This window comes from Equus przewalskii, chromosome 12 (genome assembly GCF_037783145.1).
Source record: "Equus przewalskii isolate Varuska chromosome 12, EquPr2, whole genome shotgun sequence".
Classification (NCBI taxonomy): domain Eukaryota; kingdom Metazoa; phylum Chordata; class Mammalia; order Perissodactyla; family Equidae; genus Equus; species Equus przewalskii.
Window position 1 is genome coordinate 27,658,505 of NC_091842.1, and position 16,064 is coordinate 27,674,568.

At 46.9% G+C, this 16,064-nt stretch overlaps 1 protein-coding gene across 26 annotated transcripts in view; it reads right to left on the bottom strand.

The window, feature by feature from the left end:
- The window catches only part of IQCK (IQ motif containing K), a 118,173-nt gene that overhangs the window by 101,264 nt on the left and 845 nt on the right, over positions 1-16,064 (bottom strand). For 11 of the 26 annotated variants that reach the window (XR_011524446.1, XR_011524449.1, XR_011524445.1 and 8 more), the window contains exons 2-4: positions 8,095-8,159; positions 6,309-6,441; positions 5,444-5,541 (exon numbers count right to left, since the gene is read on the bottom strand). Coding sequence is in view for 21 of the 26 variants with exons in the window: in XM_070566604.1 (XP_070422705.1) it covers positions 5,444-5,541; positions 6,309-6,441; positions 8,095-8,159 (296 nt within the window). In the remaining 5 variants the exon portion in view is untranslated. Of the gene's footprint in view, positions 1-5,443; positions 5,542-6,308; positions 6,442-8,094; positions 8,160-9,802; positions 10,461-16,064 lie in introns of those variants that run through there. The other 15 variants (XR_011524448.1, XR_011524447.1, XM_070566606.1 and 12 more) reach the window with 4 other exon arrangements.

The window sequence follows — 16,064 nt, forward strand, 5'->3', positions numbered from 1 at the left end:
AATCAGCCCTGACTTTTGAGGATCCATATTCATTCATTCATCCAAAAATATTTAGTGGGTCTCCCTATGTTCCAGGCACTGCTAGGGCGACATCATAGAACAAAACAGAAAATAATGACAGCAAGGAAAAATAACTAGAAGTCAGCATTTTAAGGGCAAAACATAAATCAGCAATTATCCTTGAGCGACCCAATATAAACGCTGCTTCAAGATATAACTTGAATGGCCCTATAAACAGTGAATCACGTTGCTGTTTAAGACCCATTTCAATGCAAGTTTGGTTGCGGGTGACATATAAGAATGCTCCGGTTATGTAATTTGGCTGGGGCCAGTTATTATTCGGTGGAAGCATCTATTCCTACGGACAGGACGTGAGGAACAGATGAATCGAGAAAGTGCAAATCTGTTGTGCAGATCTGGATAAGAGCGGTTCCATTTGGGTCTGACAATTGTTGAGACGGCAGTAATGTGATTTTTAAGCCTTCAAAAATAACCCACAAGAGACTACGTGACCAGGAACAAAAAATGGAGGGAATCAGACTTAATTAAGAAATCTGAAATCAGGGAATGGAAGCAGTGAATGGTAATTCACCCACCTTGCATATTTGTAGCATTCCAAATTCTGAGCTTCCGGGCAGGGGCTGAAGGGAGGGCAAGGTAGGGAGCCACCAACCCCTGGTACCTGTGAGCATCAATAAGTAGTCCCCTCATCCTCTGGGTAATAGGAGCTCCTCTCATCCCCTTAACAGTCGAGGAAACTGAAGCTCACAGATTATTCAAGTCTCAACGCAAGGAAGTGGTCCAGCAGGATTTAGGACTCCAGCACACCTGCCTGCCTGCCTGCCTTTAAAGTCCATCAGCGCCTGCAAGTTCACATTTTTAAGAACCCACACTTTCTACACTCCTTGATCAGTCACTATCACACTTAAACTTGAATGCTCCATTCAAGTGCCCCGCAGAATTTGGTGTTTAGACCGTTTTCATTTCGTCCCAGCGGCAGCTCGTCTGCGGGACGTCAGAGATGAAGTATGAGTTGGCACGAGGATGCCTCATTACTCTCCAATACAAAGAGAAATTTCTCTGATTCTTTAAAAGTGTTTTATCATTGCCTGGAAGCCCAAGACTGTTTTTAGCCCCCTCATTACAAAATTATTTACGGGTGAATATTAGCACACGCAATCCTCAATGTAAAATCTTAATTACTGCCCTTTTAGCTGCTTTCTATGCCCTCTGAAGGGGGATAAATTAGAAGAAGAGCAGTGAATAAGTTAGAATAAAGGCTGCACGATTGAACAGAGCCGCCCCCAAGTCTAGAAGTGAAGTCCTAGCAGCGGAGCCACTCTCGCCATTTCTCCACCTTCACGCTGGTTTCAGCGGAGCAAAAAAAGAACAGACACAGAGGGGAGAAGAAGAAAAACGACCTCAGTTCACCATTATCCTTCAGCTCCCGAAGGCTTTACTACTAGGTTGTGGTTTTCTTGAAGACAGGGCCATATCTTGTCCTCTCTGTGTCCCCAGGGCCCGGCTCTGTGCTCAGCACATAGTAGGCTTGATAAATGTCTGTCAAACGGAGCTGAACTTGGGTGACTGCATCCGTTTGCAGATACTCTTTACACACATTCAAACAAAGGTTATTCCACTGTGCTCATTTCATCGTTTCATCACTGTATTCCATCCTTTGTCCAATCTAATAAAAGGCACAGCACACTGGATATACTTTGGCCCACAGCAAGATTAAAAAGAAAGATCCCTGAGATGTGACTTGTGACATCACCTGGTCTCCCTGATTTAGCAGCAGGACCTGAAGCCAGAGAGACAAGGCCACCTGACGAGGCAGGGCCAGGCCGAGGGCTCTGCTCTTTGGCCCAAGCCTCACTGCCATTCCACTCGCCACAGATGCATCTGTTTAGCACCACATAGAGGAAGAGAGGGTCAATTATGAGTAAGGGACAAGAATTAAGAGGTCAGGGGAAGCCAAATGAGCAAACAAAAAATACTTAAAAATTAGAAGCAGTTTAGATTGTATAACCTAAGGCAAGCAGCAGTCTGTTCTCCAGATAATAGCTATGAATAAAAAAATCAATACTTCCTGGGGCTACTTAATGGACAGCCCCCAACCTCCGGTTTTTGGGAGGGATGAAGCCATGGTCTAGGATCATCTGAGCCTTGGCTGAAGATATGCTCCATCGCTCAGGAGCTGGGTGACCCTAGGGAATGCTCACCTTCTGAGTTGGGGGGGCCTCCTCTGTAAAAGGGGTTGATTTAAGGGGGATCTGCCTTCTAGGGTGACTGGAGGGGTGAAATGAGACGAGTGTATAAAACACTTTGACCAGTGCTGACAGGCAGCGGGCAAATAACCAATGACACAGCTTCTCTGACCATTAACACTATCGCTATTATCACAGCAGGAGTCAAACCACCAGTGAGAGGAGAGCCAGTACCTGCATTTGACAGTCAGTACCTGAATTGCTGACATTTATTTTACCAGCTTTTTCTCTTTATAGTTCCCTCCAGCAGAGTGCCCTCTCATGTTAATGAAAATAGGGACCTGATCACTGTGGCTTTTTCTGGTTCGATCAGGACAACTGGTCTGTACCAGGAAGTCAGGAGAATGAGGCAGGATTAAGGCTCCCACTCCCCAAGGGGTATGGTTAGTGGCTGAACTGCATTTCAAGGGAGGAAAGGTAAGAATGCTGGGCTTCTCTTTGCTGAGTGGGCCATGCAAGCTGAGGGCCAGAGCTGAATTGTTCAGGATCCAAGAGGGGTCTGAAGAGGCTGTGTGGGGAGGAGGTGCCTGGAGAGGACAGAAGTGGTTCTAGAGAGGATTAATGAAGTATTGCTTGACAGATGCAAACAAAGCCCTCTTCCCACCTCCCTGTGAAATGGTCAACAAAGTAAACCTTCTTCATGAAATCACTGCGTAAGTGGGTGGTGTTTTGGGGAGCTGGGACCAAGTGCTGGATCAGGCCTCCAGGTAGCCAAGGAACAAGAGCAAGCCCATTCAGGCAAAGGGTGTGACCCACCTACCTGGGGAGCCCCTATAGCCTAGTAATGCTGATGATCAATAACAGTTAGCACTTACTGAGTTCTTCCTGTGTTCCAGGGCCTCCCCTGAGCACTCTGCACGGGCTACCTCATTTCAGCAGCACGATGATCCCATGAGGAGGTGCTACGATCACCTCCATTTTACACGTAAGGAAATGATGGTGGCTTAGAAGGATGAAAGAAGTTGACCCAAGCTGTGCACCAGCTAGGGTGGAGGTGGACTTCAAAACCAGGTAACTCCAACTCGAGAGACTTATTCTTAAGCACTATGTTATAAACATAGCCCAATTCACTAATTAATTGCATAACTGATATATGAGGGTTCAGGGGGTGCCTTTTGCCACCCACCACTCTCTAGCGTTGCCTACACTCATGAAATAGATGGAAGTCTTCTTCCTCATCCTTCCAGGCTATCCCTCCAGGGCTGAGTTCAGGAGAACGGCCTTCCCAAAGAGAAGAGAGCTGGGTTTGGGTCAAGGACACAGCAGTAGAGGTGTTCCCCTATGTCCAACCATGCACTCATTTGTTCAACATTTATTAAGGGCCAACTCTATGTCGCCTGGGGCAAGGCATTGGGTATAGTGTCCTAGGCACTGAGCACAGACACGAAAATAAACCAGATAGAGACTCTGTCCTCAAGGAACTTAAAATATTGGAGGAGACAGACATGTATAAAATGAAGCGTATTTGCGGGTTATGAATGTCCTAATTAAGGATGTCTTAGTTTTCCATAAGAAGATGAACAGATGAAATACTCTGAAATCTGAGAGCTGGGTTCAGCTGCTTCCAGTTTGGGCCCAGCAGGGAACAGGAGGCCTGAAAGAGAAGCCAGAGAGCTGAGTCTGGAAAAACGAGCGGAACTTAAATATGCAGAGAAGAGGAACTCAAGGATTTTTTTTTCTAAAAAATGAAAGAACATACGCCCAGAGGCTGTGAAGCGCAGGGCTGGGACAAGCAACTCCGAGTGGTTGTGTTTGGCTGCAGGACATTGCCCAGAAAGGAGAGCAGAGGGAGGTGAGGGAGGAGGGAAAGACGGGAGAGGGCCTTGAAAGCCAGGCTGAGAGGTCCTGGCTTTCTTATGTGGATCCACGGTTCTCAAATGGTGTACCGTGGCCCAGCAGTGGACCCAAACCTCTTCCTTCACCGGGGGGCTGCCCAGATTCTGATCCACATCTCGTGGTTCATTTCTGCCCCTACTAAAGACACAACTGTCAGGGGGAGGCCTGTCAGAAGGAATGTCATGCTGAGTGCATCAAGCAGCAGTCAATTATGGGGAGGTATAATGTGGGGTGGTCAAGAGGTGGGAGGGGCAATATAACGTCAAGGTAGCACTAGAGAAAAATCAAGTGTTTGCTAGAACGTGTGAAAACCGGCCCCTCCGCATATAAGAGCAGCATCCTGGCAGAATCCAGCTCCTCTCAGGAATCCTGTGCTGAAGGGCAACGAGGCAGGTGATGCACTCAACCGTGAGCGCTTTGAAGACCCTGGGACATGTCAACTGACCGGGGTTTGCACTATAGTTACTGCCAACTTTTTTAGTATCATTTTGAATCCTTTAGTCTGGATTCGAATCCTGCCCCTGCCATTCACCCTTGATCATGTTTCTGAACCTCTCTGTTCCTCTGTTTTCTCACGGGCAAAATGCAGACAATAATAGAAGGAAACTCATAGGGCTGCTGCGAGGAATAAGTGACATAATGGATGATAAGGCACTTAGCAAAGGGCCTAGGCAGAGCAAGCGCTTAGTCAATACGAAATGTGGCTGCTATTTGACTTTCTTCATGCAGGCCATCCAAAATTCTTGTATTCAAACTGTGCGGGAACACACGCACCCAAAGCATCCTGTCAGCTGAAGACAAGAGGGAGCCGCTGAAAGCGTTTACGTGGGGGTGTGCCAGGATCCAAACTCGAGTCACAAAGATAACCGGCTGCAGTGTAACAGTAAACAATATTTACCGAGCTCTCACTGGGTGCCAGGCCTCTCCTAAAGCAAGTTACACATACGACATCTGGCATGAGGCGGAGCAGGGAGAGGCCAGAGGTGGGAAGAGCCATCCAGAGCCAGATAAGAGGTAGGGAGAGCTTCAAGCTGAGCATGCCATAAACAGGAGCGGAGAGGCCAAGAAGCCTGGTAGATGCCAACTGCCTAGGAGAAGGGCGGGCAGGGAGGCCAAGCAAGGCGGAAACCTCTCCAGGGCCGAGCGGCAGACAGAGGGTGGCACGTGTGCCTGCGCAGCTAGGTGTCGTGGCTGGAATGGGTAAGCGACCAAAGCACAGGCTTTGATCCCCCAGAGGGATCATTCTGCGCAGAACCACTTCATGGTCCTGCGATAATGAGTGGTCGCCTGATAGAAACGAATTATTGAGCATTTAGAAATAAAGAAACGAAGCAACTGACCTCAAAACATTTCTCTTTCTTTGCTTGGTGAAGCAGGTTAGTCATTCCGGGAAGCAGAATTGGAAAGATGAACGTTTCCAAAAATTCTCTAGGGAAACCTAAAACAAAAAGACTCCCACTGAAAATCTCAAACAGTCCAAGTTAATCTGGGAGAAGCGTTTGCTTCTGAACCAAAAAAAGGTACCGTCCACAAAATAACAAGACCTTAAACGTTACCTGCTCCTCCAGACTACCGAGCCGGGCTGCATCACTAAAGAAACTTAAAACATCTCTCTCTGAGCCTCGGCAGTCAGGCGAGGATGCAGGCCGGATCCCACACAGGCCCAAGGCCACAGGCACAGCAAGGGGGCCAGTGTGGCTGGAGGGAATATAAGGGTCACACTAGGAACTGAGGCCTGAGAGGAACGGGGTGGGGGACGACGTATAGGGTCACAGCAGTGGTGGCAGTGTTGCCAAGGCGCAAAGCACACTAGCAGAGAGCCCAGAACAAACCAGTAGCAGAGGGCCTGACGCCAGGAAGGGACTGGGGCCCAAGGAGGGAGACGTAGGAAGCCTGCATCTCTGGCTTCACCCCACAGAGCCGGGAAGCCTGGTATTTTCTGCTACTTTTTACATTTTTGCCCCTTTGTATTTAATGTAGCATCAAAATATGCTTATTGTTATTTACCATCATTATTACATTTCAACCTTAAAGATAAATCAGTGGAATAAAGAGTACTTCTCTTAAAAATTAAAACAAGAACACATTCTTTCTTATCTACGTGGTCTCCCTGAGGTCTAGCTAAGCATGCCCATCCCCACCCTGTGGCTTTGCAACTTTACAAGCCCCAAACTATAAAAGATGAGATCCCACTTGCTCACTTACATGTCTTTGGATCGGCTGTTTCCTCTTTAACTTGAGGGCAGGGTATACGTGAGGCTGTGGGCGACTGAGAAACTGGGAAAAGCTGCTCTGCGCGGAAGCCACGGAAAACCGTTTCCTCCAACGGTGAAACCTGCTGGGGGGCGGGCGAGGGAGTCAATTCATATACAGAGTTTCCAGAATTTTGTTTTCTTTTATAACCCAACAGAGGAACAAAATTCTCTTTCGGACTTTAGGTTCAAGGGGGGCATAGTGAGCACAAATCTTTCTCTCTCTGCCCTCCTAAGACACCACAAATGCCAATCAAGGAATGAAGCCCTGGAAGAGAATAGGAGGGCCATCAGTGGACTGAGATTTCTAAACGTTTCCCAAAGAAACAGGGATGAAGGCTGTGGGCAGATATGAGGGAGGGGAAGGGGCAGCCCCGAATCCACAGGAGGAAGCAGCCCCAGAGGCTGGGAGTCCCTCTTCCCACCAGGATTCCACAGGGCTTCAGTCCGTGGGGGTTCAGTTCCTCAGAGGGTGGGAATGAGAAAGGGAACGATGAGCAGGAGGGCTTGAGCAAAGATCCGGCTGGGGCTCCCCTGGCCCACAGCCCACACTGCCCCCACCACGCTTCGGCCCCCTTCAGTAGACAGAAAGCTGCGTTCGCACCAGCATCTTACATCCAGCTCTCCCTCCTTTCCAATGACTCTTCTGCAAACCAAATAAACAAACAGCTTGGGAAGGAGCAGAACCAGTCAGGGCGCCCTGTTGCTCAAAAGAAATGAAAACAACTCCCCATTGACGTGGAGGCTCCCAGCCCAGCTCCAAAATACAGACTCCCTGCCTGCTGAGCCTGAAGAAACGCCTTCCAGCGGACAGTCACCCACCACGAGCTCCCAGTCAGTGCATCTACTCCAAGAAGAGACCCATCCAGAAAACAAAGCCACGCGTACAACACCAGAAGAAAACCATAGCACCTATGCAGAAAAATCCACTCAGGCCTGCGTTGTGAAGTGTGGATAAACAAGCCAAGCTCTCTACACAGGTGAGGAACATCAAGAGCACGGAAGACAGAGTCCAAGATCTGCAAAGAGCACCCGGCCCTGGAGGCAGCACAGACAGCCCCGGCAAGAGCACTGTTGCTAGCATCTGCAGAGGAATTCGAGAAGGCGCTGCATCCACCAAGCAAGAAGAGAATGCTGTGGAAAAAGCACAATCACAGGCCGAGAAAGTTCTTACACACCAGAGGCTCTCACCGTGGCAGCCACAGCGACATACTGGAAGTCTAGACACTGAGGCTTTTGTCCCATACCTGTGACCTCGCTCAAGCCCTTTCGCCGCTCAAGAGCTTTGCCTTTTTATTTGAACACCACTAAGTCCTTATTTTACTCCAAATAAACTGCCTGAGGGCCTCCCTTCCTGGCTGCCTTGTCCTTTGCCCCGTCTCCTTAGCAGTCTTCATCTTGCCCAGCCTGCTCTGTCCCAACACGGACATGGTGTCGACTCCACTGTAAAGGCCTTTCTCACCCAGGATCTCATCTGAGCCCCACAGAGGCTCTGTGAGTGAGTCAAGGATTGTGTGTCCCATTTAACAGATGTAGAAACTGAGGCTCACAGCGGTTATTCCATGCCGTTTAAGCCACACGGTGAGTAGTAGTGCTAGGACTGGCCCCAGGTCTCTGGCTGCAGTTCCAGTGCCCTTTCCCATCTCGCTAACTCATGACGCTGCCCGACCTTCACCAGCCATCACTGCTGTCCTCATGCAGAAGCCTTCCTTTGAGGGTGAAGCCTGGGTCATACTCACAGTCATCACAGCTTCTGGTTTGACTTTATACTCCTCTGGAAAGGGAGGCACTTCCGCTTCGTACTCTAAAGGGAGGGGGAAAGAAAACCCTCGATTCCATACTTCATTGCAGTTGGTGATGCTAATTTCTTTTCCTCTGAATTAAACATTCTTAAATTTTATTTCAGTTGGTGGTTTACAAAATGAAAAACAACTGGCCATTACAGGTTAATAATTAATATGACCCACCTTATTTAAAATAAATAAGAGATGACTATGCTCTTGTAGGAAAGAGTCAAGGCTTTTTTTTTTTTTTTTTTGAGGAAGATTAGCCCTGAGCTAACTACTGACAGTCCTCCTCTTTTTGCTGAGGAAGACTGGCCCTGAGCTAACATCCATGCCCATCTTCCTCTACTTTATATGTGGGATGCCCACCACAGCATGGGTTTTGCCAAGCGGTGCCATGTCCACACCCGGGATCCGAACCAGCGAACCCCGGGCCCGCTGAGGAGCAGAACGTGCAAACTTAACAGCTGCGCCACTGGGCCAGCCCCGAGTCAAGGCTTTATGTAAGAGTTTGAGACTCTTCTGAGTGCATACAACTTTAGATTTTTGCCCCCAAATTATGATAACTACAAGGAATAAAAGGAGGAGAGGGGCTGGGCCAGTGGCGCAGTGGTTAAGTTCACACGTTCCGCTTCTCGGTGGCCCAGCGTTCGCCGGTTCGGATCCCGGGTGCAGACATGGCACTGCTTGGCAAAGCCCATGCTGTGGTGGGCATCCCACATATAAAGTAGAGGAAGATGGGCATGATGGATGTTAGCTCAGGGCCAGTCTTCCCCAGCAAAAAGAGGAGGATTGGCAGTAGGTAGCTCAGGGCTAATCTTCCTCAAAGAAAACAAACAAAAACTAACGGAGGAGAGAACAGGGAGGGGAGACATCAATAGCATATGGATAGGAAAGGGGGGAAGAGGAGGAAGAGGAGGACGTGAGGGGAGGGCAGACAGGAGAGGGAAGATGAGCCATCCCAGGCGGTCAGGGGATGGCTGTGAAGGTAGACTGCCAGATTGGTGTGCGCAGCTGGAAGAGCAATCCCATAAACCCTTGCTACTCAAAGCGCGGCCTGAGAACCTGCAGCAGTGGCATCCCCGGGGGAATTAGGAAGGCAACATCGCAGGCCCCGCCCCAGACCTGTTGAATCTGAGTCTGCATGTTAACGAGATCCCAGGCGACTCGTATGCACAGTAAAGTTGGAGAAGTCCTGCTGTAAACTCCACTAGTTTCCTATCCTGGCTGCACATTAGAATCACCAGGGAGCTTTTTGAAAATATCAATGTCTGGGCCCAACTCCAGAAATTCTGATTCAATGGGTCGGGGCAGGAGCCTGGGAATCAGTATTTTTAAAGTTCTCCAGCTGATTCTAATGTGTAATGAGGCGGGGAATGATTGCCAGGTTTCAAGGTCACAGTCAGCCTGCTGGCAAGCTTAATGCAAAGAACATTCCATACAAGTTCTTCAGGGTAACAACAACTGTTGCTGAGAGGCACAGACAGGCTTGTGGCCTATCTTAGGTACATTCCTAAAGGAAAGACTGGTAAGAGTATTTCTGGAAAGGCCGACGTTTTAAAGGCAATTGCATAGTCACCCTGCAGCGATGAGGAAAATCAAAGATCCTGGGCCAGATGGTACTGATGGAACGGATTGTGTTGGACACAAGTTTTTCCATTACCTGGTTCCTTATCAGGTAGCAGAGCATTTCTTAACTTGTTTTCTAACTCCTAGGTATCAGGCCGAGGACGTCAGGCTGCAGGTAACAAGCAATTCTGATTCTCAACACAAACTATGTCAGGTTTCTACTGCTGTATAACATTACCACAAACGTAGGAACTTAAAGTACACGAATTTATCTCATAGTTTCCGTGCGGCAGGAGTCCGGGTATGGCTTAGGGTCTCAAGGGGCTGAAATCAAGGTCTCGGCCATGGCTGGGATCTCATCTGAGGGCCAGGGTCCTCTTCCAAGCTTACTGGTTGTTGGTAAGGTTCAGTTTCTTGTGGTTGTGGGTCTGAAGTCTGCGTTTTCTTTTTGGTTGTTGGTGGGAACTGCTCTCGGTCCTACAGACAGCCCTCAGGTCCTTGTCACAGGCAGTTCACACATGGTTAATTTGCTGCTTCGAGGCCAGCAGGAGTCTCTTCTGCTTGAATCTCTCTGATGTCTTTTCTGGGCTCACCTGATTAGGTCAGGCCCACCCACAATAATCTCCCTCATTTAGTCAACTGATTACAAACTTTAATTACATCTGGAAAGATCCCTTGACAGTAACACCTAGATTAGTGTTTGAGTGAATAACTAGGAGCGGAGTGCACTAGGGGGTGGGAATCTTGGGGACATTCTAGAATTCTGTTCACCACAATAGCTCTAGCTCTACCACTTTATTTTTTCCTCTTAAGCAAGCATGTAAATTCACCCTTCTTCCTCCAACACTTTGCAAATTACCAATATAGTACAAAAACTGTTTATTTGGATTAAGGTATGTACATTTATAGCTTTGTCTGATTAGAAAAGCAATGCATGCCTATTGTGAGAAAATTTCAAATAATACAGAGATGTCTCATATAGAGAGTGTAAGCTACACCTCATCCCATTACTATCCATAACCTTGTTAGATCTGGCTTAGATCTCGCCAAACATCTTGCAATGCATTTACTAAACAGGTATCTAATACTCAAATGCCTTCATTTACTTTAGATGGCCCAGACAAACTAGGTCCAACTGTCCAAGTAGAAAACTCAGAACACTGTGCCCTTTTTCTTGGTAATTCACATCAGTTTTACCCTTATTTGAAATTTGTAAAAATTAATGGCTTTCTCTTCTAATAATCTGTCTATTTTGAGGGAACTACCTGGTCTGTTTGTGCTCATCATCATCATATTCCCAAAGAATAGCTGCTGAATGAATGAAGCAATGAATGTATGAGTGAAAAAAACAAGTTACTTTTGACCCTCTGTGTACTCATTCTTTCACATTTATTGCAAACCCACTATGTGCCAGGATCCCTTCTGGTGCAGAATCTCGGACGTCTTTCAATGCTGCTACACATGAGGCACCACATTTCTGTAACCAGTGTAGTCTTAGTGGGCATTTGGGTTGTTTTCAGTTCTTCATTATTACAAACAAGGCTGCTATGAGCATCTTTATACACACATCATTGACAGGAAAGGAGGAATTTAGGAGGTATGTAGGACTAATTCTTGGATGTGGACCTGTTCTGTCAAAAAAAAAACAATTTAAAACTTGGGCCAAATTTCCCTCCCCAAAAATTTATAATTTATACTCCTAATAGCAAGCCTGCCTTTTTCTGTAGGGTATTATTAATCTTATATTTCAAATCATATTTTACTCTTATTTGCATTTCTTGAATTATTGTCATTTATACTTTTTCCAAGGAGATCTCCTGAGAGTTCACTTAAATTTGACGGAAAAGATACAAATGTTTTCATCATACAACCACAGAAGATTTACGGTTGAAATGACTCTGCAGAAGTATGGGAAAATACATTAGCTTCAGGGCAATCTGATGTGTTTATTTCAAGCCTCTGTAATGTTGACGAGAATCTGGCATATTTGAGAATTTGTCAGTTTTGCCCTGTGATTTGTTTGAAATATGTAAGTGACCACAGATTGGTGCTTTCTACATTGAAAGTCATACAAGTTCGTATGAATTTAAGTTTGTAAAGACCATTGAATTCTTTAAAACAACTTGATTTGCCCTAGTTTGATCCATCGGATTTCTCAGAGTTGCTTTAGTGCTTAGAAAAATGTGCTTGCCTGCTCTGTTTAGCACTAGAAATGCCTAAGAAAATCAGGCATATTTAAATTTATAAATTTGAACAATCTTTTAGTTATCTAAGCTTGTAAACTGGATTGAGTAGGGGAATTCAATGTTATATGCTAATGTTAAGTGTTATGTTAAGTATATGTTAACGTTAAGTGAATATTAATCTAAGAACAAGTAAAAGTGGTTCTTCATTTTATACAACAAAGGCAACATTCTGCACGAAGCAGAGCAGAAAGAGCCTGACACGTTGCTGGCAGAGCAGAGCCCTCATGCGCAAACTGGAACCTGCCCCCGCCATACCCCTGATGTCAGAAAATGACATGTCTTTATCGCTCAGGCCACTGTTAGTCCAGCTTTCTGTGATTTGCAGCAGAATGTGTTCCTAACTGAAACAGCAATTAAAATGTAACGTTTACCAACAGTGGCTACTGGAAGGGATGGACCAGGAAGGTGAAGAGGCTGGAAGCAAATCTCACGAACATTTAGCCAGCATAACCAGGGTAAGGGGTTCCACAAGGTGCTCGAGGCACAGGAGAACAGAGCAGGGGAGCTTATGTTCTGGCGAGGGGATGAATTGTAAAGCGATGAGAGGTGAAAGTGCTGCTGTCAAGGGCTGCACCCAGAGCTCTAGGAGCAGCGAAGAGGCTTTGAAATCAGTGTGAGGACTTATGGAAGGCTTTCCAGAAGGTGGGCCCGTTTCACCTGAGTCTAGAAAGACAGAAACGAGAAGGCGGAGATGTTCCAGTAAGAGGCAGAGCTTGCGCAAAGTCACGGAGTGAAGAGGCATGGCGCTCTCTGGAGGAACAGATGCTTGTGGCTAGGACACGATACAGGACAGTGGCACTGCGCTTTGTGCCTTACCTGGAAACTTGCTTAAAATGCAGAGCTTCGGGACTCGCCACCAAGGAGCCTGACACTTCAGGCCCACGACAGAGCACAGGCACCTGCATTTTAACAGGCGTCCGAGAGACTGTCATGTAGGTGCTCCCAGACTACGTTTTGAAGCATGCTGGTAAGTTACTTAAGGACTCGGACTCGAGTGTCACACAGCTCTGAGTGCGAGTTTGAGCCCGGTTCTGCCACTTACTTTGGGCAAGTTTCCTAACCTCTCCAGCCTTCAAGTTCACACATGTGTTCAACAAGCAAAACCCTTACCGAGTTACTGAGGTTAAATGAGAAGAACAGCACCTAGCACAGTGCCTGCCACATACAGAGCACTCAGTCAACATCTACCGTTAGCATGATTTGGGCAAACGGTACGTGATGCACCTAAGAAAACAGACAGGGATCAGATCATTAAAGGGCTTAAGTGCCAAACTAAAGAGTTTGTTTACCACGAAAGCTATAAAAATCATTGTAGGTCATGGCACGATGTGATCAGATTTAAATTTACGAGGTTCCTGTGGCAGATGGTCTGGAAGGAGGCCTTTCCCAATTAAAAAGTTACAGGAGCAACCCAAACAGGGAGTGTAAGGGCCCGATCTCAAGCAGTAACCAGGAGGACTAGGGGTGAAGAGTTGGGGGTTATAGACGTCAAGTAAGTACAATCTATAGGATTGCAGAATGAATGTGGGGATCACAGAAAGTGAAAGGGAAGTGGTTCCCAGACCAGGCAGCTGAGTGAATGATGGTGACGTTCACTGAGATGGAGAGCAAGCTGTTGGTGTCTAGAATGGTGCCTGGAGTCATGCCTGGCCTAGCACTGAAACAGTTCCCAGCATGGGTAGGTATGTTGATGGAACATAGGAGAATAATTCCACTGGAGCCATGAGGTAGGAGAAGCCTGCACTGTGGTGATAAGGGAGTGGGAATGACAGTGGTGTGAACAAGGGCACTGTGTTCTTTCCAGAAGCTTGGCTGAGATGGCAGGAGGGATAGACAAGATCTAGATGATATGGGGCCAAGGCAGAGGTTTTTCTCAAGATGACCAGAAAATGTGTGGAGGAAGAAGCCAGAAGAGAAGTTAAAGATGCAGGAGACGAGGTGAGTGATGGAGAAGGATCCTGGGATAGTGAGAGGATGGTACCAAAGCACAGACGCACGGCTGAGCTGCAACGGTGGGGCTTCTTCCACGTGTGCAGATGCAAATATGCTTCTTGGTACACGGCAGTTGGAGGATCCCTCCCCACTCCTGATGGCCTGACCGTTCTCAGCGACTGCCTCCCACATCTGCGAAGTGGTATCACACCACATTTGAGGAGGGGAGTAGAAAGGTGGGACTGGCAGAGGCACGCAATGGGAGAAGGCCTCGAGGGATGCTGACTGATAAGCACTGCTGAGAGCCACCTGGCACCACTCTTCTCCAGCTGTGCTTGGGAAACAAGCATTGATTCAGAACTGGTCCATGCTGGTATCTGGCAGGGGGGCTGAAGGGACCTGTTTTTATAACAGCATTGAGGGCTGAGGCCAGACAGCAGCAATAATGGCAACAATGAGGATGCGGGTGAGAGTAAGACAGCAATATCAACGTAGAGACTGTAGGCTCCAAATACTTTGACTCAGTCTCGGTTAAAACCATAGTTAAAAACCAAAAGTCACAAGTGACTATAAGACTTAATTAGAAGCCTTGGCAGGAAAGAAGTTTATTGATACTAATACATGTACTTTCGAGCCCTGAGTTAGTGGTCACTGGAAAGGGGGGAAAACTGAAGAACATTACAAAGAAGTCATCACTGATGCACATACACACACAAAACAGCACCAGCCAGGAGGACAAAGGGCTTAAGTTGGATACTTACCTATTCTGCGTCTCATCCTCCTGAGATTGCATTTCTAATAGGGCTGTTTGCCGTGATCATTTGCTTTTTAAGTGGAGATATCCTAACAGAATATAATACTCAACCTCAAAGATAGGATCACCACCAAGCCTGTTTTCCATGTTTGTTGTGAGAAACTGAATTTACTCACTATGTTTGTTATAGAAAATTGTATTTGTTAGAATGTTTGTTTTAAGGAATTGGGTTCATTCATCTAGGCCATAGGCATCATGACAGTGCCCGTGTGTATAATTCACCGTCTGTCACCTCGCTTTGTAACTCCATCACTTTGTAAGGGGCATCAGTGCCCTTGCTTTTCAGAGAGCACCAAACTCTTGGTCTTTGCTTTCTCCCTACAGGCCTGTCTGACCAAAATAAATTCCATGATTCCGCAACCTAACGTGAAGTGTGTTTCTTTATCAACAATAATGAACATTTATTGAGCACTTCCTACATGCTGGGTGCTGTGCCAAGCACCTTTGCAAACATTATCTTCTTCGGTCCTCACAACAGCCCTGTGAGGTAGGTACAAGGATTGTTGAGCAGCTTCCCGGACAAAACACCCTAGGAAAGTGGCCTCTGAAGAGCTGTTGGCTTGGAGAAGTGAAAGCTCTGGGGCAGAGACGGCCATGATGACCTTCAAATATTTGAGTGGATTCTTTATGTTGGCGTGATCAGCGACTTGGATCATGGCACCAGGGGGCAGAAGTCACAGGGAGAACATTCAAGATGCAACAGATTTTTCTGGACACAGTGCAGTGTAATGCTGGAGAAGGAATTCAAGCCCTGGATGGGAGCTGGAACAGAAGGCCTATCAACTCTGAGTCCACATTCTCTTCCTCGTCTCCATCTTCCACTTCTCTCAACTCATCGCCCTCTCTCTTTCTACCTGGTCCCACATACTGGTGCATTCATTCTTTTGTCCAATCTACAAACATTTACTGACCTGCACTGTTCCGTACAGTAGCCACTGGCCACATGGAGCTATCTAAATTTATTAAAATTGAGTAAAACCAAAAATTCAGTTCCAAAGCCGTACCAACCACATTTCAAGCGCTCAATAACCAGATGTGGCTAGTGGCTACCATATTTGAAAGTTCTATTGGTCAGCGCTGTTTCAGACAGCTCAGGTAGTCACGGTAGCCACAAGAATGAAAAATCTGAGTTCTTGACCTTGAAGAGCTTACAGCCTAAGGGAGGAAAAAACACCCAGCGTTATGTACTTATCAAGAGCGAACACACAGTGAAGCTCTTGCTGTTAATCGGGAGGTTTGCTAAGCGCTTTCGGTGACCATTTCGCTGCATCCTCCTAATATCACGAAATAGGTGCCATTATTATGCTCACCTTACAGAGAGGGTAGCAAGTTAAACAACACGTCCAACGTATGCAGACGATTGT